Raw genomic sequence first — 22,799 nt, 5'->3', positions numbered from 1 at the left:
GATTTTACCTTAGAGAGATATCCTGGAACAGACATYTTCCCCTTTACCTTTGTCGCCGTCTTGTTCATTTGATATTTTCTTCAAATCAATGAAGTGGGTGGCTAAGGCCACATCATTCATGCTGCCTTCATCCCAGACCTGGATTTTAACTCTTCGGCAGAGTGGAGGGAACATTTCTTTGAAGATAATCTGTTCGTGCCACACCGGGTCTGCACAGTTCTTTTGTACYGTCGTCCGGCCCTGAAATGAAAGTCCAGCAAATTCAACTCCAGAGGGGTCAAATTCTGGAGAATGGCAATGAGTATAGCAGAAATTGCATTTAGCAACATCTCTGACCAATTTAAAGCCCAAATATCCTATCTTGAAAGTACTTTAGCTTTTCTATTAGCTTGTTCATTTTGTCCCCCATATCTAACAAAAGACCACATTATGGCTAAAGAATTCTCACCTGCACGCAGCAGAGCCTGGAATAAAATCTGTTTCTTCTGGGCCCTTACCCACAAAATGTGTCTTTAAAGCCAGACTTTGGCATTTCTGCTACAAACTGYACAACTTCAAATGTCTTTTGAAATATCTGGGCAGCGGTGATACAGCTCATTATTTCTCATAAAGAACTAAATTCATGACAGATGCCAGGCTGCATATACCAATGGGATTACCTTAARTGAGGCTATTTATCTAGCATAAAATACAATTTTTGTGGTTCATGTTCTGGACATATGACTATGTGCAAGAGGTGTAGGTCCCAGAGCTGTTCCTCCTGYCCTGAAGGAGATGGCAGGACTGGATCACTGTCTGTGCAGTCACTGGCTGTGGCATAACTTCTGCTTTCACACTAGGTGGGGASAACTGAGTCAGAAAACCCACCAACGCTGCCTATAAAACCATATTTTGCACACCAGTGGGAAACTCCCATCAGTGAACCATTTTTCTATGTCTTCTTTATCCTGCTATTGAACCCTAAAGTGCTGCATATGTTTGCCTGTTTTAACACACAGTAGTTTAAGAAGCAGTACTTTGCTATTTGGATTCAGGAAATAACATGAAATTAGCACCAAGAGCCTCATTCTCATGCCTGAATTGTCTGGAGACGACTAACTGGAGCTGTCCCTAAAGCTTCCTTGAACACAGGAAATATTGCTGGTTTAAAATAATTTCCATTTTGAACCTTTGTTCATTTTCACCAATAATCAAGACAGACTCCCTGACATGGTGTTTCAAGGCTGTACCCCAGGGGAACCAGTTCCCTGGACTTCCTCTACAGTCAGTCCTCTTCCACCAAAGTCAAAAACCCTTCTTAGCAGTAATCTGTCAGACCATGTTTGATGTTGAAGTTCCTCTGGGAGCAATGAAGCCAGGCAACACTGTGCCAATCTGCTAAAATTCTTACTCTACCCACCAGAAAGCTGAGAATTTCAGCAGAGTAATTCAGAAATCAATACACAGCCCTAAACCTCTGATTGAACCATCCTCACTGATTTCAGTCCTGCTTCTTTATTTCCCTCCCGGGAGATCAGAACACTGCACACACCTAATACCATACTGGGTAAATCACTGCCTTGTAACTCGATGTTTTAGTAACAGTGCTACAGAATTCTCTTTCCCCTCCTGCTGCCTGCCTCTAACCTACTGCTGTGAGGCTGATATTAGATCTGCTGGCACTAAGTGTTTCCATGACTTTATTTCTCCATAATTTAAGAACTGAACATTTTCTGATGACCAAAATACACGTTGTATCTAATTTATGTAACTATAAGTTTAAGGACATCAGCATAATCACCTGCCTGTAGCACAGCTAATARGAAAGAAGGCCTGCTTTTGTGATCAAGAGGATCCCAATTACCATTTGACCTGCAAACATGACCACCACATAGGGATCCACAAGGTCCTTACTGTCGCCTATGAATGCTTTGGTGACATTGGCCATGATGCTTGAGTTCATCTTCGGAAGCCCTTCTGCCTTGTAAATTCTSACATAAAATCTGGCCCATGGTCTTTCAGATGGAAACCCTTTGGGGATCAAGAGATTCCTGAAAGGAAAAGAGAAGGCTGTTTTCTTAAAATTGAAAACTTGGACAATAAGGTGATATTTTTTCCAAAACATCGTGGCCTAAAGTTAGCATGCACCTAAGAAGGCACAAAAATGTGCGTGAATTTGCTTTTTTATTTGGAAAAAAAAAATCTTTTTACCATGAGAAAATGATTGCATTACTCAGCAAACTTGTCTATGTGATATAGAATCAGGTCCAGTCAGAGGAGGTTCTCAGGACCTAGTCCAGTAAATTCTGAATAAAGGATAAAGATTCGCGACTCTCTTTGGGGCCCTGTTTCACTTGATGACCTCTATGTTAAAAAAAAATCTGTTCTGAAATTCCTCTGTTCTTACATGCCTGCAAAGCCTCTTATCATTTTACTGTAAAGAGCCTTKCATCTGAAAAGAGTCTGTCTCTGCCATCTTCATGTAGGATACCCTTTCATATGCTCTTCTTTAAGCTCAAAAAACCAACACCCACCACCTTTCCCCACAGAACATGTGCTCCAGTCCTCCATCAGCTTGATGACTTTCCACAGACTGGGTCCAGGATGTCAGCCCTGGCCAGAAACATTGCCTCAGCAAAATTTAAAGTATGCTGGTAGCATATTTACCACCTTGAATGTCTGTATTTTACAAGGAAAATGATAAACCTGAGTTTATCTAAGGATGTGGAAATATCCGTACACGCACATCCAAGAGGGGAGAAGGAATAGGCTTTCCTCGTTTTTTCTCCTTGCTTCACTGCTTTAAGAAATCATTAATTGGTTTCAGATCAATGAACATTCTGTCAGGGGTAGTTTGGAATTGAGCCAACAGGATTTGGTCAATTCTATCAGCTSCAGAGAAGTGACCCTAACAGGTCCTTCCATTTAGATGAGAGGACTGTAAAAACTCTCTTTGAGYGCATGAGCCAGGTGTATGAAGTTATCCTGCTATTAACCCCAAATTAACAAGGAAAGKACTGAAAGGAGGGCAGAGGACTATTGAGGCACCTAGTAAGGAAGAAAACAGTAAAAATAAAAAACCCAAATAAATTATTRCAGTACTTTTCAATCTGTTCCTCAGTGTCAGCTGTTTTCTGTGTAGCTTGTATKGCATCACCTTTCCCAGTCACACTGATGTCACACTTCAGGTACCCCTTGGCTCCTGTCCTAATGTCAGCAGGGTCTGTCAGAAGTGCCCACTTGTCACAAAACTGATGACCTGTAAGAAGGACAAGCTTAAACACTCAAACAGAGGATATAAAAAATGCAAATATTTTTCTGTTCACGCCCAGAAAAGGTACATCAAATGATATTTGTGCTTTCAGGMGGATTGTGCTGAAGTGTACTTGTTTACCAGATACTTCTAGAGGTCCAAAATGTTTTGTGATTAAAAAGGCAAACAAAGAATTGATCCAAAGCTTGTCAGAAACAAGCTCATTTTCATCAACATTTACTGAGATCGGTGACTAAGGACCAGTGGAAGGCCGGATGAGATTTCATCAGCTGAACTAAGGCTGAGGTTTTATGAGGAAAGGCCACGACTTTGACAAGAACTATCTGAAGATCTCAGAACTCTGTGGCAGCAAAACCCTTGCTGGGTGCTGTAACCCTGGCAGACAGCTGAGAAAGGGAGGAAGGAGAGTGGACAGCCATCAGAGGAAGAAGAATTAGCCAGAASCAGGATCAGCTCCATCTTTCAARGGGGAAAATGTACTAGACAATTCAMACAATTCACCCACTGCTGTAACCCTGCTTCAACAGCCCCATCGAGAAATGCCCTTAGATCTTATGTTAAGTCCTTGGACTTCACCTTGGTTGGGTAAAGGAGTGGCAAGGAGAAACCACAGTGTACCAGGGATATGAGCTCCAGATCAACCCTCAGACAGCACCCTCCTGTTAGAGTGACAGGAGGAGGTACAGGACAGAATTCAGAGACTGACACAGCCYGAGCATGGACACAGACTCCTCATTTCAGATAGGCCATTTCTCTCAACTGGCTCTTACAAGAATCCTGCAGAGAGGATGGCCTGAATGACTTCACACTCTTGCTTTAACTGTGTGACATCTACAGCAAGTGGCCTAAATATGTGCCCTCCCAAAGACAGACCATGTCCTTGAGTAATTATGGAAAAGGGTAAATGTTTTGTGGACGGTTGTTAAAAAAAGCACCAAAAGAGAGGAAAGTGATATTTTCTTAGCTTCAGATTTCAGACTGCACTGAACAGTTCTGAAGATGACGGGTCAAGTGGACCCATGGTCACCTCTTTGTCATCTTCTCTCTCCTGTTATGGTCTGCTCCTCCTCTTGTCTCATGCTCTCCTCACCATTCCTTTCACTCTCCACCCTGCCCTCCCTCCCTCTTCTCCTTCTACCCCAACACAGGTGGCAGAACTTTGGATGTCCTGTCATAGATGAGTGCAGTTGGGTTTTATAGAATGTTCAGCTGCCCACTCTGRCCACTTAAAGAAATGCCATCCTTGAAAAGTGCTACCCCCAAGGGGCAGTTTGCCAAGGTATTTTCAGTGCTGAACTTCTGTCCAACAGTTTGGCTGGTACTCTGCTATCCAAATAGGAAAACAACCCTCCCAAAAGCTTTACATTGGTGTAAACCACAACCATCAAAGTGGAAAAGTAGCACATCTCCCTCTCCTTCCCTGCCTCACATCTCATTTAACAGACAAAAAGGGCAGAAAATGCACCACTCACCTGGCTGAATGTACACTGTCCCCAGATCCACTTTGAAGGAGCCTATCAGCACACTCCCAATCAGTTTATTGTGCATAACCTGTCAGAAAGAGGCTGATTAAAGAATGYCACTATTTCTCTTCCCAGTCAGAATAAGAAAGAGCATCCAAAGATCACATTTGGTTCAGAGGTAATAAGCAGCAACATCCAGCACCACCCAAAAGTGGGGGCACATAGCCACAGCAGATACAGCAAGTGTTTGAAATATGTTTTTTATCCAACATTGTGCCACATTAGAACACAATATAATTGCATCTGAGTGGAATCACACAGGTTCACCCCAGATCCCCAGGTAATAGAGAGCAGGAATTAGCCAGATGCTCCTTCAGAGCAGATGCAGTTATATTACTTATCCAGGCAGTKTTAAATAAATCATAAAGAATATAAACACATGGGACATAACTGGTTTCACACTAGGCTGCAGAAATGCTATCACTTTCTTTGCAACAGCTGAATTGTCATAAGAACTGAGTAYACTCAGAGGAAAAAGAATTTAAGTATTTCTTGGCAACATTTTGATGTGCACATAAACCAAGAGACTCAATTCTAATCTRCCCCCCACAATATTAATGAAATCAGAGAAGTGATATAGATGTAAATTAGATGGCAAAGAGGCCCCAGCGAGTCTGTCTRTGCATTCTTCCTGCCAAGTAACGAATTTAATTTAATTCAATTTAATTCAAATTTAATTAATAATTTTCAATTGCCRTGATTCCCAGACCTATGTATTCCCATGTCTGGTTTTCAAATACTTGCATGTGGTTCACTTCACAGACAAGGCAGAGCCTAGCAAGATCTTCTAAGGGAAGATTTGTTCTAGAACTGTATTTCTCAAAAAATGTGTCTCACCTGGTTTCAGAACAGCTTAAAAGGTTGAAACATATTGCTTGGTTGTGGAAAAGCCTCTGAAAAAGGCTGAATTCTCTGGAACACCTTGCCCAAATTGCAAAGAGAAMCTAAGCCCATTCAAGTCCACAGAAGCTAAATCTAAACACTTGTAGCAAACAATCAAGCCTCCAACAGCACTTCAGGAATCTGGAATCATCATACCYGCTCTTAAAGGAAGACTCTTGTGATTTTGCACTGTATTTGTCATGTGAATTTATTTTGTACACTTTTCAAGAGCAGGAGGCATACATTTCAAAGTAAAGACCACTGACACCTTCATCAAGATTCACCAGGAAATGCATGAATTTTCTAATTTCAATCTAATGTCCTTTCCTGTTAAGRACCTATGGCCACTGTGCCACTGTGGGAATACACTCAGTTCTCCTTGGTAATTCCTCACTTCAACATGGAAGCAGTTTCTAGAGCTGAAAAYACAACAGAGGACAAAGGAGCAGTTTTATTTCACTCTACTATTAAAGCTCAAAAATTAAGCAACCTTCACGTGGGAGGGGAGGCAGTGTGCAGCCAATGCTTCATGCATTAGTACTGCTTTTCCTCAGTCCCTGGTGCTGTCAGGTTCCATCACGGCACTGGATCCTCCATCCCATGAGGATGGATTAGGGCACACACAGGGTTGAGAAGAAGCCTTGAAAAYTGTTGAGTTTCTCCCTGAAGCCAGGCAATATTACAGCTTTGGAGGATGTACATGGGAATGCCCAAATCAACAGATCCAAGTAGGATAAAGGGGGAAGAAAGCTATAGCCTTTCTGCAGGGAAGAAGAAAATCAAGCTTCTTTAAGATTCAGGAACAAGATGAGGATGTGTGGTGAGTCCAAAGTGGTGCTGTCTCATTGCTCTTTGCTCATTTCCTCTCCATGACAGCATGTCCAGAGAGTTAAACATAAAATGCATGTAAAACTCACTTTTCTGTCCTTGAAGTTTGCTTACTGAAATGAAAATGCCCCTGTTTCACTGAAATGATGTGGATTTCCACTSCCTGCAGTACACATAGCTTTTAACTGTTGAGGAAATAACTCACTGCCTCTATCAAATKCTCTGCATCCTCCCTGGTCCTTTTTTTCCAAGTATGTTTTTTTTTTTTTCTAATGTAACAAAGCAAGTAAGCATGAAGTTTATAGAAAACATCTCTTGTCTTCTCTGAGCAGGAGCATCACATCCACACCATATCTCATTAAATGTTTGTGTCTTTTCACACTTGACTTTGTAGGTGACTGAAGGATTTTCTTCAGATTTTCAGAATGAGCCCAAACATGCATAGTGTTAAACTGAGGAGTATTTCAGTACTGGAGAGGCAGGTTTAGCACAAAAAGGGCACCTCAGTTTTATTATGGTATTACTACAAATCTGCTGAAATGTACTGAAAGATAAGAATGAAGAAAAAAAATCTAGCAATTAGCAGAGGCTGGGAAATTCAAAGTCTCATTTTTCCCTTAAATGCAGGTTTTGAATGCAGCTAGACTAACTGCTAAACTGATAGACAAGGGCACTAAATCTTTTTGTTTTCCTTGATCTTTCATATGCAGATAAATTAATTTTTACAGATTAAGCAAATTCAATGCAAGAATTATTGCTGATAATGGWGGCTGCCAATCTTCATTTCTCCTTAAGTGACATTCATGCTAAGCAAGTGCTGTGAAACTTTCCATCCCTCAGTGTTTCCTTCACTCCCAGCACACATATTTCCTCTCTTTRTTTCTATTCCCCTGATAGATTGCATGCCCCAAAACTGTGTTGCAAGGTAATGAATCTCTGTTTTCAGCAGCACACATGAGCACTGCCCAAGGTTAGTTCATTGTTGTTACCTAAAATTTTTCCTTAAGTCATTTTTACCTAGAAGATCTTAAATTTCTTAGTRTTGCACCTTCATCAGCTATAAATAAAATAAGTTTGCTGAGTCTGATGAAACTGTGCAGATACACAACCGCTAATGGTGACACATTTCCCCACACCCACAATGCACTCTGGCACTTTCCCCTTCATCACTGGATAATCTTTATCAAAAGCACGTGAAATTGGAAAGGCTGGCTATCTCTCAGAGAAAAATAATTATATATTCCCCAACAGCATCAGCAGCWCTCAGGAGCTGGTGCCTTGGCACTGTGCTGACACAGGAACCRTGTCTGAAACACCTACATGGTCACACAATGTGACATGTCACTGCAGAGAGTGGATACATACTCCGTGCCATCGTCAGCCTGTAGGAAATTCTSTCCTCACAGATAAGAGGAGATCACATCTGCAGGTACCTTATGGAGTTATGAACTTCACATATTTGAGCTCTGTGTGTGATACTTTGGATTTCAATGGAACTTTAGGATTCYGTCAGTTTATCCCCAGCATTGAAAACTTGGTTGTCCAGCTGTCCATGTGTAAATGAACACATTTTATATCCCAGACAGCCTGAGAGCCACTGCTGAGGATAAGGTGTCTGCATTAGTATAATTTAGTTTAGTTTAGTTTAGTTTAATTAGAAATAGTTATATATGAGGAATTGATATAAACTAGAGGTTTCAACTCAGTCATTCGAATCAARTGGCAGCTTGAAAATTAGAGGGATGAAGACATTGATGACAAGATGACAAGAGGGAGCTAAGCTGAATTTTCTCATTCTACCTTTCAGTTTGCCACACCATCAATGAGTGTCCCTGAAAATGCAGACTAAATCTTCCTCAAAACTCTGCCAGCTGACTCTCTTCTTTTTTTTTCTCCTCTATCCTTTCTCTTTCCTATACTTYATGCTGACTTTATAGCACTCTTGGTACCTAAAATGATTTAACTACATTAAGGATCATTTAAAGCTGAAGTGACACAAACAACAATGACCTTTACTTGCTGTTTTAGGCTTTCCCAGGTACTCACAGAGATGTTGATTATTTTGTCAAACAGCAACACCTGCGGTCCAACGAAATCAAACACGAAGTACTGCGGGAAAAGGGGACAGCAGATCAGAATGATCCTTGTGCTGATAGCCAGCACTGTCAGCTGCATGGTTCAGCATCTTGTATTACTGCACAGAGCCTTGATGAGACACTGGGGAAGCAGTGGTGGATGAGGCAAAACTCTTTCCTTGCCCCTGACCTGTTTCTGCCATGGCCCAGACCTGTTTTTTACTTTACTCCTTGCATGGCTGCACAAGACTCACTTTACAAATGGCCATGAGCCTTGGTTTACATTGGAAGGTATTGTCAAAAGGGACAGGAGGCACAAGGAAACCCAAAGGACCTGCTGGTTTTGGGGGTTGTTTGGTCTCGTTTGTCACCAGTYGGAACAAACATGTCAAGGAAAGGCTGAAACCATGAAATAATGGAAAAGGGAGTGGGGATGTGTGGGGTAGAATATAGACAAAGTTCCCAAATGGATCATTTGAAAAACTGCAGCAGCAGTGGGGGTAAGGCAGAATTTGGTGGAGAKGGTGGGGACCATATTGGACAGACCTTGAAAAGAGAAAGAGCAAACAGATCTAAACCCAAGGGAGCTATTGCTGGTGCTCATCTCCTGGAGAGACCCCCCTGCTCAGAAGTGGAAAGGCTAAAACTTAATTCATCCCCTTATGAGCTACCAAATGACAGAGACCATCCACAGCCACTGAAGAGTCTTTTTCAAGAGAAAGCACCTACTTCATTGTAGAAAGGGGCATTTGTGCCTTCCTTTACTGTYGTTTGCTTCTTCTCATCACCTATCTCGATGATCACCACAGGRTCGATGTTCTCACCCACCAGCTGCCGGGCCTCGATGATGGTGATGGCAATCTGTGGGCACAAGGACACCATGGGCACTCCTGGCCTCAGGTCCAGCCTGCCTGGGGAATTCACAGGCACATTAGGGACATCACCCCCTGCTCACCTGGTAGTTCTGGGATTTCATCTCCTCTTCATGAATTCTGGTCACTAGCTTTGCCCTATTAAAATGACAAAAGAAGTCGTTAGACATCTCTATGCAAGAACTGGTGCTTGGGCACACATTGGAAAGACCTCTCAASAGCAAGTGAGTATTCTTTATGGCAGACAGCTCTGTTGGGAACTCTTAGGCTGGATTTCATCAGCAGAGACATCTCTGCCTTCCTCATATACTGATTAAAAGGGAAATGTTTGCATCCATACAAACCAGTGCAGCTACCTATCACGCACAGCAATGATTTCACTTGTTGTCCCCATCAAACCTGACTCCATTTCTCCCCAGACTGCATTCCTCTCCTGTGTGAAAAACATAACTACACAAGCTATTTGCTGCTCCCTTTGGCTCGTTTTCTTTAGCAGAGCTCCTTAGCACAGTTGAGGCACTCTCAGGATCCATTCCAGTCTCTCCCTGCACTGGACAGCATCTGRTGATATCATTGAGCTGACAAGTGCATTCCACTCTGTCATGTGGGAGGGCTGAGTGAAGGGATCACAGTGGTCAGCAAATGGATTTTCTGTCAGATGTTTTGTTTTAGGATAACACCCTTCCCATGACGGGTGCCACAGGTGTTTAGGGGGATGTTAGGTAAGATATACATGAAGGAGCACCTTTTCCTATTTGGGCTTAAGGATCCAAAAGCATTGGACAGAGCATCACTGTTCATTAGGTCTTCCTCTCTCTCTTCTTGTCTTCCAAGAGTGTCATGGAGAAAATTTGCACTTTCATCATGATCACCTGACGAGGAAAACAAACAAGGAAGTAAAATGGATTTCTACTGACTACTATTGATTTCTAGTAGCAAAAAGCTCACTTGGAGCAGAGCAGTGAATTTGTCATCATGAACTGAATATTTTATTTATTTGGGTGTCCCAGCTATTGATACTGCTGTGGTCTGTATCCAGCAGCATTGATTTCAGCACCAGCTCCCACCTGAGCAAAATCATTTACCATCTCTGTGTGGCTGTAGCCACTCTCCTCACTCCATGTGCACCCACAACAGCCACAGGCACATCACTGAGTAAAGCTGCCAGCTTTATTGAGCCAGCCCATCCAGCCAGCAGAGCCTGTGCAGGTTGTGTACTTATGGTATCCAAAAGAAGCAGAGCTTCTGGAGGAATTACACACTTGTAATGAATTATCTAGCTCTGAAGTAGAAAAAAAACCCTCTCAAAAATGTGCTATCTCTGGTAAGAGACAGACTGGAATTTGAAATTTTCCCTACCAGATAGAGCAGTGTGAACTCACAGAATCTGAACATGCTCTTAATGAAACAGTAAATGCAAAAAAAATTAGTTCTCTGTTTATTTGGGAGTGATGAAGAATTCACTGACTGTTTTATCAATACTAAGCCTTGAGACACAATTCAAATAAGTTCCCATGAAATCAGATCTAATATAATCCCCCACCACCTGGTCTTCCCTGTTGCAATATTGATTTATGAAGCCTTACCGAATGCATCTTTGTTTGCAATAGTCAAGCCTTTCTCGCCTTTTTTCTTCTTCTTCAGCTTCATGCCAGCAAACAGCCCCTTTCTGAAAAAGTAAAGAAAATTGATCAGTGTAAGATCTTCAAACCTTTTTCTGTACTGGACTCTAATTTAACTCAAGGAGTTGTTAAGACAGTGATTTGATTTCCAAGAAAGATCATTATATTCTGAATTTCCTTTTATCAACAGCAAAAARGARAAAGCTCTGACTTTTTGCTTCATCTAATTTCATTTGTTTTTAAAATTTGGCCATGTATAGACAAATGTAATATGACAAGAGCTAAAAATTCTATTCAAATCAAGACAGCAAGATGGAAAGAAAGAAAATCAAAGATAAGTTTCCACAGACTTCTCACACATGTTGTTCATTTCTTATGCCTGTGACAAGATCAGAGATAAAAGGCAAATTACAGGATCCAGATCAAAAGCAGTTTTCCACTGAATTAAGATAAAGTCATTTGTGTAAATTCCTTGGTGATGACACCACACTATCAGTGGCACACACACCACATAATTTAGGGAGTTCTCACTCCCTTCCAGCAGCAAAGCAATGAACAAGCCTGGACAAGGGTTTTTCCTCAAGCTGTGTTAGAGACATGATTCTGCCTAGCACCAGTTCTTCCAAAAAAATAAATATGCCACCTATTTTAGAAGGAGAAACAACCTTTGTTTCTTGAGAATTCTGTGCTATTAACTCTATTGACAAACAAACCAGGTGGTGAGAGTCAAACACAGAGGATTTGGTATAATAGCAGCATTTTTCAGCTCCTCTGTTGGCCACAAGCATGCCACAAGTGACAAACATTCAGCAAATTCTTTTCCCCTTGCCATCAGAGAATTTGTTTGCCTAAATTACTATAGGAATAAAAACTTTTCCTGGAGAAGCACACAGCCCAACTGGCCAAAACAAGCAGGCACCTACAAGCTGAGTAAACCTGACAGCAACCAGTGCTCAAACATCTGAAATCATCTGCAAAYTCGAGCTATGGAGGAAAAGATACTRCAAACYGAAAAGGGAAGCTGGCAATGTTTGAAGGTTGTATTCAGAGCAAGCAGATTTAGTTTACTGGCCAGCCCAAGAGGAATGTCAGCAATGTAGGGCATAATAGCAGAAAATCCACAACTTCTGTAAGCCAGAAAACGCTAAAATCTGATCAGTATGAGYGGAAATGCAGCACCCAGACAAAAACATGCCTCAAGCAAAGCAAGAGTCAGAGGGTGACTGGAGGGAATGGCCATTAATAAAGCCTGATGTGGTAAATGGGCTRTCTTCCATTATTCTTGTGTTTGCACAACACTTTAAACTGTTTAAACGGTGCCACAGGGTGATAGAAAGAGAACTAGCTAAGCTCTCCACAACTACATGGCGGCAAGAGCAAAATCCATGGTTGGATTTAACCCAATTACTCAGGTTTTCAGTCTGCCAGAGGCCTTGGCACAAAAAGGCATCAGGGTGCACCTGAGCTCTCCTGCACCCCTGGCCCCAGAGGTCACCTTGGCCAAGGCCACCATGCAGAGAAGTGTCCCTTGACAACGCCAGAGAGGCAACAAGCACAGGTGACTCGCAAGGCTCAGCTATGGGAAAGAAGAGAGTGAATTTGTTTGCCTCTGTGCACAGGATTTGCCAGAGAGAATCTGCTCTGTAAGGGTCTAAATGATATAAATGAAGTCTTCAGGGAGCTGAATGAATCAATCCTTCTCAATAGGCTCCATCACTTTGATATGTAACTGTTTGTCAGTGTTGGTGTGCACTCTCTAACAAAAGTGCACACTGCTTAATAAAAGCAGTTAGCTTCTTGGAAGTGTTCTGTGGATGCTCTTTTTATGGTAGACAGTTCGTTCTCTTGGAAGGAACCAAAAAAAGGAATCTTTCCTTAAATTTCCACAAAATGTTTTTYACTGCAGCTTTGACATAAATTCAGTCAGCTGCTGAAAACTTTAAGATTATTCCATCCCCTCTTGCCCAAGGTAGCACAAATTTTAACAAGGGAAGGTTTCTCCAGATTTGATAATGATGCCAAAGTTATTCTTGCCCATCTGTATCCCCAACCCAGGCATAAAAGTGTGGGCCACCTCTAGGTAAAGTCCAAACCATGAGGAAATGTCTTTTGTGCTCCCTACAGGAACTCCTGGCTATCAGCGAGGCACAAACACAGCACTGAAAAAAAAAACTGGGAAATCATGAGAAATTTGGGGTACAGAAAAACTCATTCACCTGTCATGGACAAGATAATTTGAGATATAATAAAGCAATTTCATGTCCAGAGAGAAGGCAGATGAAGGAATTCTTATAGGCTAACAAGATGTTTCCCATTTTATGTGCTTTGATTAGTGGCAATTAAAAATCAGCCWTCTAAGCTAACCAAGTTTAGTTTAGTTTAAAGTTTAAAGAGGACCAAGTGTCCCAGCTCCAGTCACATGGTGATTGTAAAAAAATCTGAAGTTAGGARAAGTTTTTCTTGTCTGCATATGTACAGTACAATGCAGACTTTACCTTATGGCTGTGATTCATTGAGGCTTCCMTGATAAAAACAGTAAATAACAGTGGGACATCAACCATACCACAGCATTKGACTGTACTCAGACCATGCTGAATTTGCACCAGAACTCTGTAAATACAAGGGTTTATTCCCTGTGTGTCACAGGTCCACWGGGTCTCTAAATTAATTTTCATACTTCAAAAAGAAGACCCTCAAGTTTCATTCCCCTCTTATCAACGTTCATCCACGACAGCTTCCAGCTTTCAAAAAATTGCTTTCATGCCCTTTCTTTTCATCTAGGGCATCCCATCACTACAGAGGCTTCCTGATCACATCTTGCACAGCCTAAGTTCTTTCAGATATCCAATAATTGMAATTTGCAGTCTAATTTAAAGGAAAGTTGGTGAAAAACATCCATTTCAGAACTGTCAGCATGAGAGTTCGAATGACCTCATTTATCCTGAACCTCAAAGTTCCTTCACAAGGTTTAAACTTAATATTTTCTTCCAGCAAAATCTTGTCAGAAGTCTACGTGCATGGAGAGTTGTTGTAAGAGGAGAATGGTTTCTTGCCGTGGGAAGAGTTATTCATCCAGAGACAAACAGGCGCTTCTGTGGTGCAGGCACTCACTGCAGGATGGCAGAAAACACTTCCCCATCACTTATAAAGCCACAAGAATAAACTGAGCTGTCTGAACACAGGCACATGTTGTTTGAGGAGGGCCTTTCTGTCCCCTTCTTCAGAGCCCCCTCTCAGTGCAGCTTTCCAACCCTTGTTCAAGCAAACCCAGACTTGGGCTTAGCCTGCATTAGACCAAGATACTTGCCAAGGTCCATTTTTGTAGCCTTGAGCCTTGGAATGCCCTTCCCTTGTGCTGCTGTGTGAGCTGCACTCCTGGTGGGCACCAAGGAATGAAACCAGGCAGTGAGATTTGGAAACACAGAGGACAGAAGCAGATACAAAGCCTGTTTGATCCAGGGTGTCTCCTGATTYCATCCAGCTCTTACATGGAAAGGCTGAGTGAGCTGCCAGCATGCTCCTGGCAGCAGAAAATCCTTATTGGAGCAGCTGCCCTGTTTTTCCCCCCAAATCTTTTCCTCCCTGGAAGCAGCAGTCTCAGCAAAMCTTTTGGAATCATCAAAATGATTTAGTTCAGGGATGATCAAAGGTTTGTGCAGCTCAGCTCTGAGCCAGCCCCGGTGCCTCAGGATTGTAAGCCATGGGTAGCGTGACTGCCTTGGCTGAGGAAGCATTAGAAACTGAAGAAAGAGGAAAAACAGCCTTCAGCCTTCACACACATGAACGTAAAATTTGATAGGTGTGTTTGCATCTTTGGATTTTGTTATTTGTATTTTGTAAGATGTCCTGGTGGGGGTTTTATTCAGCTCCTTGAAATTCCACTTCTTTCAAAATAAGTTCATTTTCAAAAGAGGTTTTTCAGTAGATCAAACAGTGCTGCACTAGGTAAATAATTATCTACACATGATGAGTTCTAATTTCCATGAAATAAACACAAGCAAAAAAACCCTAACTCTCTAGGTTATAAAAAAGTTTCTTCTTTTCTTTTCAAATGAAAAAAGAAATCCAAAGCATAAGAACAACTCTTGGTTCATTTTATCACTTCCACAATATGTACTAGTCAAGGAAATTGAAAGGAAAAGTAAATTATCTCCTAACTTAAACCCTTTTTTTCCAAGAATAAAATATAATTACARTACAAAGATGGGGTTTCAAAATGGAAAGTCTAATCAATCTAAAACAGTCACATAAGCACAGTTAATTAATTCAGAACCATTTTTTATTAAGATAGTGTGTCATTTGTGATCATAAATGAAGTCCCAGAGAAGAAACTTATTGCACTACATTTAATTATCAAAGAAGACTGAATAGAATAAATTCTGTAATCTTTGGCGTATGGGAAGCAAAAGAAATCTTAATGAATGGTTACTGATGTACTCATTTCATGCCTTCTTTTCTCAGGATTACAGAAGTGAAGGGAAGGCTTTGCGTATTTATTCATTTAATCTATTCTGCCTCCCAATGCRTTGTTGCTTCATTCAGTGTACTGTCAGTCCTTCATACTCCATCAGTAATGAACCTCCTTTTATTCCAAAATCCATTATTTCTGCTGTGCTTCCTCCCAAGCTTGGAGCTYTTACAAGCTGCATTAACTTGTTCACATTTTCCTGATTTCCCCCTGGTTCTGCTGTTTTGACAGGTCCAAGAATTTGCAATAGGAAAGCTTCAGTTCTTCAAGAAGGTGAATACGGAATCCTGTATGACAAGCTGCAATTTAAAAAACATCTGTGGCACACGCACAGGTATCTCTGAATCTTGGAGCTTTTCATGCTATGCCCTGTCTCAACTATCAATATCTCATCAATAAGAAAGCAAAATTGCAAGTTGACAGTACAGTCATCAGGATTAGTTACACACTCTCTAAATTAGCTACTCAGGAGAAATTCCGCTGCCTGYGTAAAATTTCAATTTCTTGCACTGCAGCAGTCAAAACCTATAATCAGCCATTAGAAAGCACAAGAAATGAGATAAAAATATGGCAGGGAGCATCTTATACCACTAAATTACTGCATTTTGGCTAGAGCTTGCTGCTTTTTCTGCCCCTCTCAAAAGGAACCCAAAACTCAGCAAAGCAGAGAAAACTCTGTGAAGTGTAATCAAAAGAGGGTCCTGCACAGTTTTCAGCCTGAGAAAGAGGTGGTAGCCTGTGTTTTTAAGGTGGTGCAGTGAGGTAAAAACAATCAAGCATGCCTGAGAATTGCTGAACTGGCAACCCAGCACTGTAAGATGGTCCTGGAGTCATCCCTAGTGGTCTCTGAAGTTGATCTCTGAAGTGTGTAGTACCAGTTAAAAATGTCCAGAGTGCTGGGTGTTGTCAGGATGGGTGTCAGAAAGAAAGGAGACAGAGCCACTTTGGCTCCAAAGCACTGGTGAACCCACACAAGGTCATAAAACAGGATCACAGAATAAATCAGGTTAATACCTCTCATTCCTTGAGCAGCTTTGGTCTCCACATCTCAAATAAGGTAACAAGGTTAGAGAAGGCACAGAAAAAGGGTGGGAAAAGTCAGTTTATGATWGACTGAAACATCTGTAACTCTTCATTTGAAGAGGGGATGACTGAGTGAGAATAGGATGAAATTTTGTAAATTTAAACTGGCAAAAAAGGTGAAAGCAGAGCTATTTGTTACTCAGCATAACCCACAACACTAAAATAAGGATGCACTTCATGAAACAAGACTGAAAATACTAAAAAGAACCAGACAGGAATGTATTCATTAGCAGTCATGATAAAAATGTTCTGGATGCTGGGGAGAATGGACCACAGAAAGTGCTCAGGCTCATGTGCTCTCCCTGAATATACAATCCTTTTGCCACTGCTGGAGAAAAACAYAGTGCCAGATGGATATGGGATCTGRYCTCWWAGGATATTTCTCCAYTTCTGGTCATTCCCTTATCATAAATACCAAATCTGTGCATGGCTGGGTCATCTGACAAGGATTTGAATCAGGCAAGTGTTCATTGTCATGTTTCTGTCTGAATGATCAAAGCACACAACACAAGCTTTTGCTAAAATTATACTTAATGCAGCATAAAACCTGATAGTGAAAAAACTAAAAGTGGAGCACACTTGAGCAGGAAGTGAGTTCATTCCCAGTTATCACAGTCTCATGTGATCACCCTGTTCTTGAGAAGTACCTGGATTTACTGTTGGTTTAACCACACCTGAAGTGGTCTTTGGAAGTGACCCAYAAAATGATGAGTGACATGGGAAGATGGATAAAAAAAGCAATGGCTCAGTTTCAGTCCCCAGACCACAAAACCACAATGCTCAATGACATTATCAGGCAACAAGTTTAAAACCAATGAGGGTGTGAACAAAGGAGGTGTTCTTCAGTGAGACTCATTAATCATAAGATACATTGCAAKGAAGTTTGTTGGGTTAGAGAATTCAAAGAGATTTCAGGCATRTTTATGCAATTTGTGGACAGAGGGTCTGATTCCATCCAGCTCAAAAACTTTCTAAGTATGTGAAACTGCTGAGGGCCTTGCTCCAAACTGTATTTCCAATATCCACTTTGGCCCCTTTTAGGAGTCAGATATTGGTTTGACATAGTTGCTTACTTGTTTTTCAGCATTTTTATTAAATTATTTCCCTAGATGCAGAATAAGAAATTCCAGATATACTGATACACACTCTGAACAACCTATAAWTTGAACTTCTGAATTGTGCACAGTTCTGCCACAAATGATCTAAAACTCCAAACTCTGAGAAAGTTTCAGAATCAGCASCACCACAGCACAGTATCTCTGYAAACACTGGCCATTTACCTGGGCAYAWACAGCCTCAGTTATTCCAAACCYTGCCCCTTCTGCAGAAAACCAATGACATTTTATTGACGTTTAGCATCCTTGTACATCATGAGTCATGACAGCAAGGAAGCCACATCCTGAACAGATGCAAATTAATGGTCAAATTCAACAACTTTCCTCATGTCAATGCACAAGAGCTGGGTAACAGAGCTAGTAAATACTAACATATGCCTACAAAATAAAGAATGAAGTTACTACATATAGGGAGGTAATTTCTCTTGTTCCTGCACCTCTTAGAATTCTTTCCTTCCTCTGCAGGGATCTTGAGCCATCACCCGCTGAACCCTGAATGACTTCTCATGATTTTGTGCAAGTACAGTTTATTAAAGACAGCACAAGGCATTATAGACTAGATATGTACCAGAAATAATAACAATACCCTCCAGGAGAAGTCAAAACAAGCATTAAAAGGACTTGATTTTCTTTTCCTTCAAGTTAAAGTCTTTAAATGAAATTAGTTGAATTTAATTAAAATCTTGGAAGAGTTTTGTGAGGGTATTAAACATACCTGTGGGCCTGAGGTGCCACTGTTGGGGGCTCCATCCTGCAGTTTTTCTTTCAGTCTCTACCTTTTACATCGTGAACAGGCTTTCCAAGCTTATGGAACCATTTAGGTTGGAAAAGACCTCTGGGATCATCAAGTCCAATCACCAGAGACTGCCAAGTTCCCACTAAACCATGTCCCTGAGTGCCACATCTGCATCTCTTTTAAATACCTCCAGCGATGGTGACTCAACCACCTCCCTGGGCAGCTGTTTCATTGCTTGATAACCCTTTCAGTGAAGAAAGTTTTTGCAATATCCAATCTAAACCTCCCCTGGCCACATTTGAGGCTGTGTCCTCTCGTTCTGTTTGCATTTAAGTTTGCTTCTTGCTGGTAGCAARTGTGGTGCCTGGTTAGTCAACTGGGTAAACACTGGACAAGAACAAAAACTTATCTTTGTCTTTGGCAAACATTAACTCCTCTTGCTCTGCAGAGATCTGCAGGAGSCAGTCAGCTGTGGGAGCCACACGCTGCTCTTGAACAACAGCTCCAAGCTAAAAGGCCACCAGGATTYGCACACCCACCAAGATACCTTGAAAAGGTTAGATTTCAGACAGCCTTAGCAACCACTCTTTGGAAAAATAGGCCAATCTAAAGTATTCTTGTACTTGCACTCTTGTTTTTCAGTAAGAACATAATTTCTTCTTCTCTGTTTTCTCTCATTTTCCCCCCCCTAGCTTGCCTGGCTTCTCTCTATTGCAGCCCAATGTACAGGGCTCTGGACTGTGGTTCCTCCTTCTACTCCTCCAATCTCCCCAGTTCAAAGGTTTAATATCTGTTATTTTTAGTTAATAAACCATCATGTTAGTCAAAACTCTTGCCTCCAGACTTGTCAGTACAGGTACTTCCTTGACATTTCCTCTTGGACATACTCCAGTCCTTGCTGAGAACAAATTACAGAAACACAAGAACATGTTTGTTCTGCACTTCCCAAAGGCCATTTCCACATTGTTCTTAACCTTGTCTGATGGGAGCTGACCTTTAAAGAGGACAGTATATTACCATGRGGTGGAATGTCTAGTTAAGGACATGTTTGGAATTAAATATTTGAACTCCAGCAGAACCCCAGGGGGATTCATCATTCCCAAAATGCATAATTGAGATCCCTGCCATGATGAAGCACCCATAGCACGTGAGGCATCAGTAATTTTGCTGGAGTGAAAAATGCAGAGGAATACAAGAAGCAGCTTAATCCAAGTCATCAACCAGGTTCAAAATTCTCTGGTTTTGTTTCTGTCAGGGGAATTGAGGGAGATGGCTGCCTCTGCAGGTCAGGCTTCTTTGTTCTTCCTCTACTCGAGAAGATTCCAGCCTAGCTGTTCAGAAGCTGCCCTGCCCTTCACCACCATCAATCATACTCTTGTTTGACATCAGTGATTGAGTACAGCTCTGCTCAGAGGAGAAATGGTAATTAAATCAGATACCTCATATGTTCCTGTATCTTTAAAAACCATATGCAAAATTTCTTTTTCTCCACTGAAGCAGAAAATTAATGCTTTTTKATTCATTCATCCTTCTGAATCTTGCAATTAGCTCCAAGTTCTTGTGCTGGCTTTTACTGGGGATACTCTTCTTCAATTTCTTTTCTCACTTTTTCTTCTTTGTCTTCCCAGTTTTGGGTCATGATGTGCCTATGCCACAGGCAGTTACTGTTGCTATACCTATTTAATTCCCTTAAAWGGCTTAATAATTTTCTCATTAAAAAGCATGAGCCACACTAAGGAAGGGAATTGCAGCATGGAAAATAGCACATAATAGCACACCTAGTCCAGGCTGACAGCAGAACAGCATGGTGCCCTGGGACACTCCACACAGCACTGCCATTCCAAAGCACCTTCACCAAAGTGAGGTTTTAAAGAGCACTCTGTTCCTATATGAAACCCTGAACACTGGGAACGGTCAGTGAGCCCTCTAAGTGKAGGGGTTGCTCACAGTCTGCTAAAATTAAAAGAAAGAATTCTGTCTTTCAGGGCTGAATTGTGAAATTACTCTTGACCTGTACAGAATGGTTTTACTACCCTGCCCTAGAAATTGTATCCAAGGAAGCAGTATTGACAGCTCTGCAGGAAACAGCTGTCCGGGAGAGACAGCCCTGGCACTCACCAGTAGATGATCAGCTTTGTTCACCAGCATCCTGTCAGGCAACCAAACCTGGCTTGCCTCTCCASAGAGCTTCTCCATCATGTGGCAATCCCCTACACCATCCAGGTCTCAAACAATTTGTTTTCTAACTGGACAAGTCTTCCCATAAGACCTGAAACAATCCAGTAAGCACCTCCATTGTTCAACTGGAAATGGTAGCTCTACACTGAGAACTCAATTAGCACTTGAGTAGCAAAAGCTGAGACCTTTCAGCAGCTGCCCTGACCTAATTGAGACTGACTCTTTTTCTTTTTTTTCTCTTTTTCTCTTCTTTTCTTTTTTCCTCTCCTTCCCTCCTTTCTTTTCTTTCTTTCTTTTTTTCTTTTTTCTTTTTTTTTTGTTTGTTTTGTTTTGTTTTGAGAAGGTAGAAAACTCAGATCATTAAAAAGGGGAGACACTTTGCTGGGAAGAATGAGAAAGCAGATAGTATACATGTCTTGACTGCATCATTTTCTATAGGAAGTGTTTTCAGACTTAGGAAACTTAATGGTTAAGATTCAGTGTGTAAAGAGGTGTAAATCAGCCTTCAGGCCATATGGGATGCCTGCCTTGAGCTGCCAACAGRGCTTTTTTAAGTGGATGTAAACACGTACACTGCTCCTCAGTCCATGTGCCTCCAGACTGGCAAGGCTGGCMAGAAATCTCACTGCCTCTTTTATAACCAAGTGCTGTAACAGCAAGGAGATGCTGTGAGGGTGGTATCTCCTGTTCTTGTTGCTGTGAAGGACCATGTTCCAGGTGCAACTTCTGCTCATGTTTTCTGAAGTTTATGTTTCCAGAGCTGCTGTGCAACAAGTAGGGCAGAAGCAGACTCCATGTGTGTGTCTGCACTCACTCTGAAATCATACCATGTTTGCAGAGCACATGAGCACATGGTACAATGCAGAGTCTTATTTCAGGAGCTATTCTTTCCATTTGTTATTACTCATTAGAAAAGTCATGTGTGCCATACAGAAGCTAGAGACTGAATTACTGAAATCAGATTGTGTTATGTTTCCTATCTGTATGACCACTGCGTTGATAATTCCATTTTCCTCAGCCTTAAAATAGTGAAATTAAAAGCTCTTCAGGGCAGAGACTTTCTGTGAACATACCCTGACMCAAACACAGTGGGATCCTGGCCTTWAACTGMCATTGCATCAAGGACAGTGAAAAAYGTCATAGTAATCCTAGTGATTGCTGTGGCACACAGTAAATGCTGGGTGAGGGGCACAGTCCCCATGGTTGGGAGAACAGGCTTCAGGGTGCTGGTAGCCAAAAGTGAAACTTTCTTCAGCAGATGATTAACAGCATCTCAGGTGTAAACAAAGGGGGCTGGCTCCAGCTGTGGTGTTAACACAGGAAAGCAGCAGCAAAGAGCCCCGTGAGTACCCTGCATTCACCAGGTGCCCATCACAGATCACAAAACACATCACAAATCACTGCCTGAGGTGGGATGTTTTCCTGAGCATTGTCTCTTTTCTCCCCTCCCTTAGTAAATCCATCCCCAGTAATTAGTGTTAAATTCTTTTTTCCCCCACCATGCTCAAAGTTCAGTTTTGCATCTGCCACTCTCACCCAGCAGGAACTCCCCTGCCCCAGGTGCGAGCCTCAACCCACTGGCCAGGCAGAATGGGGCAGTAGTTCCCTCTGGATTCAGCCCAATGGATTGCTCCGTGCCACAGGAACAGAAGGACAGAAAGTGCTGGCATGTTCAGTTTATGAATTTGAGGCTGAACAGAAACTCCCTTGTATTTACAGAGAGGGTGTTTCTCTGAGCTGCCTGATAAATCAAGGTGGGAGCTGTGCCCAGCACCAAGTTATAGGATACTTAGGAGTGTCGAAAAATAGGAAGCTTACATAAGGGGAGGTTTTCAATAGTCCATAATTTAAAGAGTGACTCAGCCCCTCTCCTGTCATAAAAAAAGCAGACCAGACCTGGGCTAAGCCCGGCCTCCACTGGGAGGCAAGGGATAACATGAAAGTCAAGACACAGAGTCCATTTCCAGCCACATTCCTGCCATATCAATAAAGTTGTGTAGCTCTGAGTGGTCTCTTCAGTTAATGGATTTTAAACGTTTACCTGTCCCACAAGAAGAGCTTCAGGAGACTTCAGTGGTTTGAAAAGTGCTCTGGTCAAAGCCATAGCATTTATAGGGATGGGCTGGTGCACCTGAGGACAAAATGGCTCCTYACAACTACCCTG

General features: G+C 41.8%; 1 protein-coding gene across 1 annotated transcript in view; it reads right to left on the bottom strand.

Moving 5' to 3' along the window:
- The window catches only part of FER1L6 (fer-1 like family member 6), a 62,281-nt gene extending 43,810 nt beyond the window's left edge, over positions 1-18,471 (bottom strand). Inside the window, exons 1-10 of the mRNA XM_057367543.1 lie at positions 18,437-18,471; positions 11,020-11,102; positions 10,179-10,305; positions 9,517-9,571; positions 9,291-9,422; positions 8,533-8,595; positions 4,726-4,804; positions 3,082-3,238; positions 1,844-2,030; positions 48-240 (exon numbers count right to left, since the gene is read on the bottom strand). Coding sequence (XP_057223526.1) covers positions 48-240; positions 1,844-2,030; positions 3,082-3,238; positions 4,726-4,804; positions 8,533-8,595; positions 9,291-9,422; positions 9,517-9,571; positions 10,179-10,305; positions 11,020-11,102; positions 18,437-18,471 — 1,111 coding nt within the window. The remainder of the gene's footprint in view (positions 1-47; positions 241-1,843; positions 2,031-3,081; positions 3,239-4,725; positions 4,805-8,532; positions 8,596-9,290; positions 9,423-9,516; positions 9,572-10,178; positions 10,306-11,019; positions 11,103-18,436) is intronic.
- Positions 18,472-22,799: the final 4,328 nt, after the last annotated feature.

The sequence above is a fragment of the Malurus melanocephalus genome, unplaced genomic scaffold (assembly GCF_030028575.1).
Source record: "Malurus melanocephalus ecotype Western Australia unplaced genomic scaffold, MMel_1.1 scaffold_3, whole genome shotgun sequence".
NCBI classification, from domain to species: domain Eukaryota; kingdom Metazoa; phylum Chordata; class Aves; order Passeriformes; family Maluridae; genus Malurus; species Malurus melanocephalus.
Note: the sequence above shows the minus strand (reverse complement) of the source record. Positions and strands in the feature narration are given on the sequence as shown.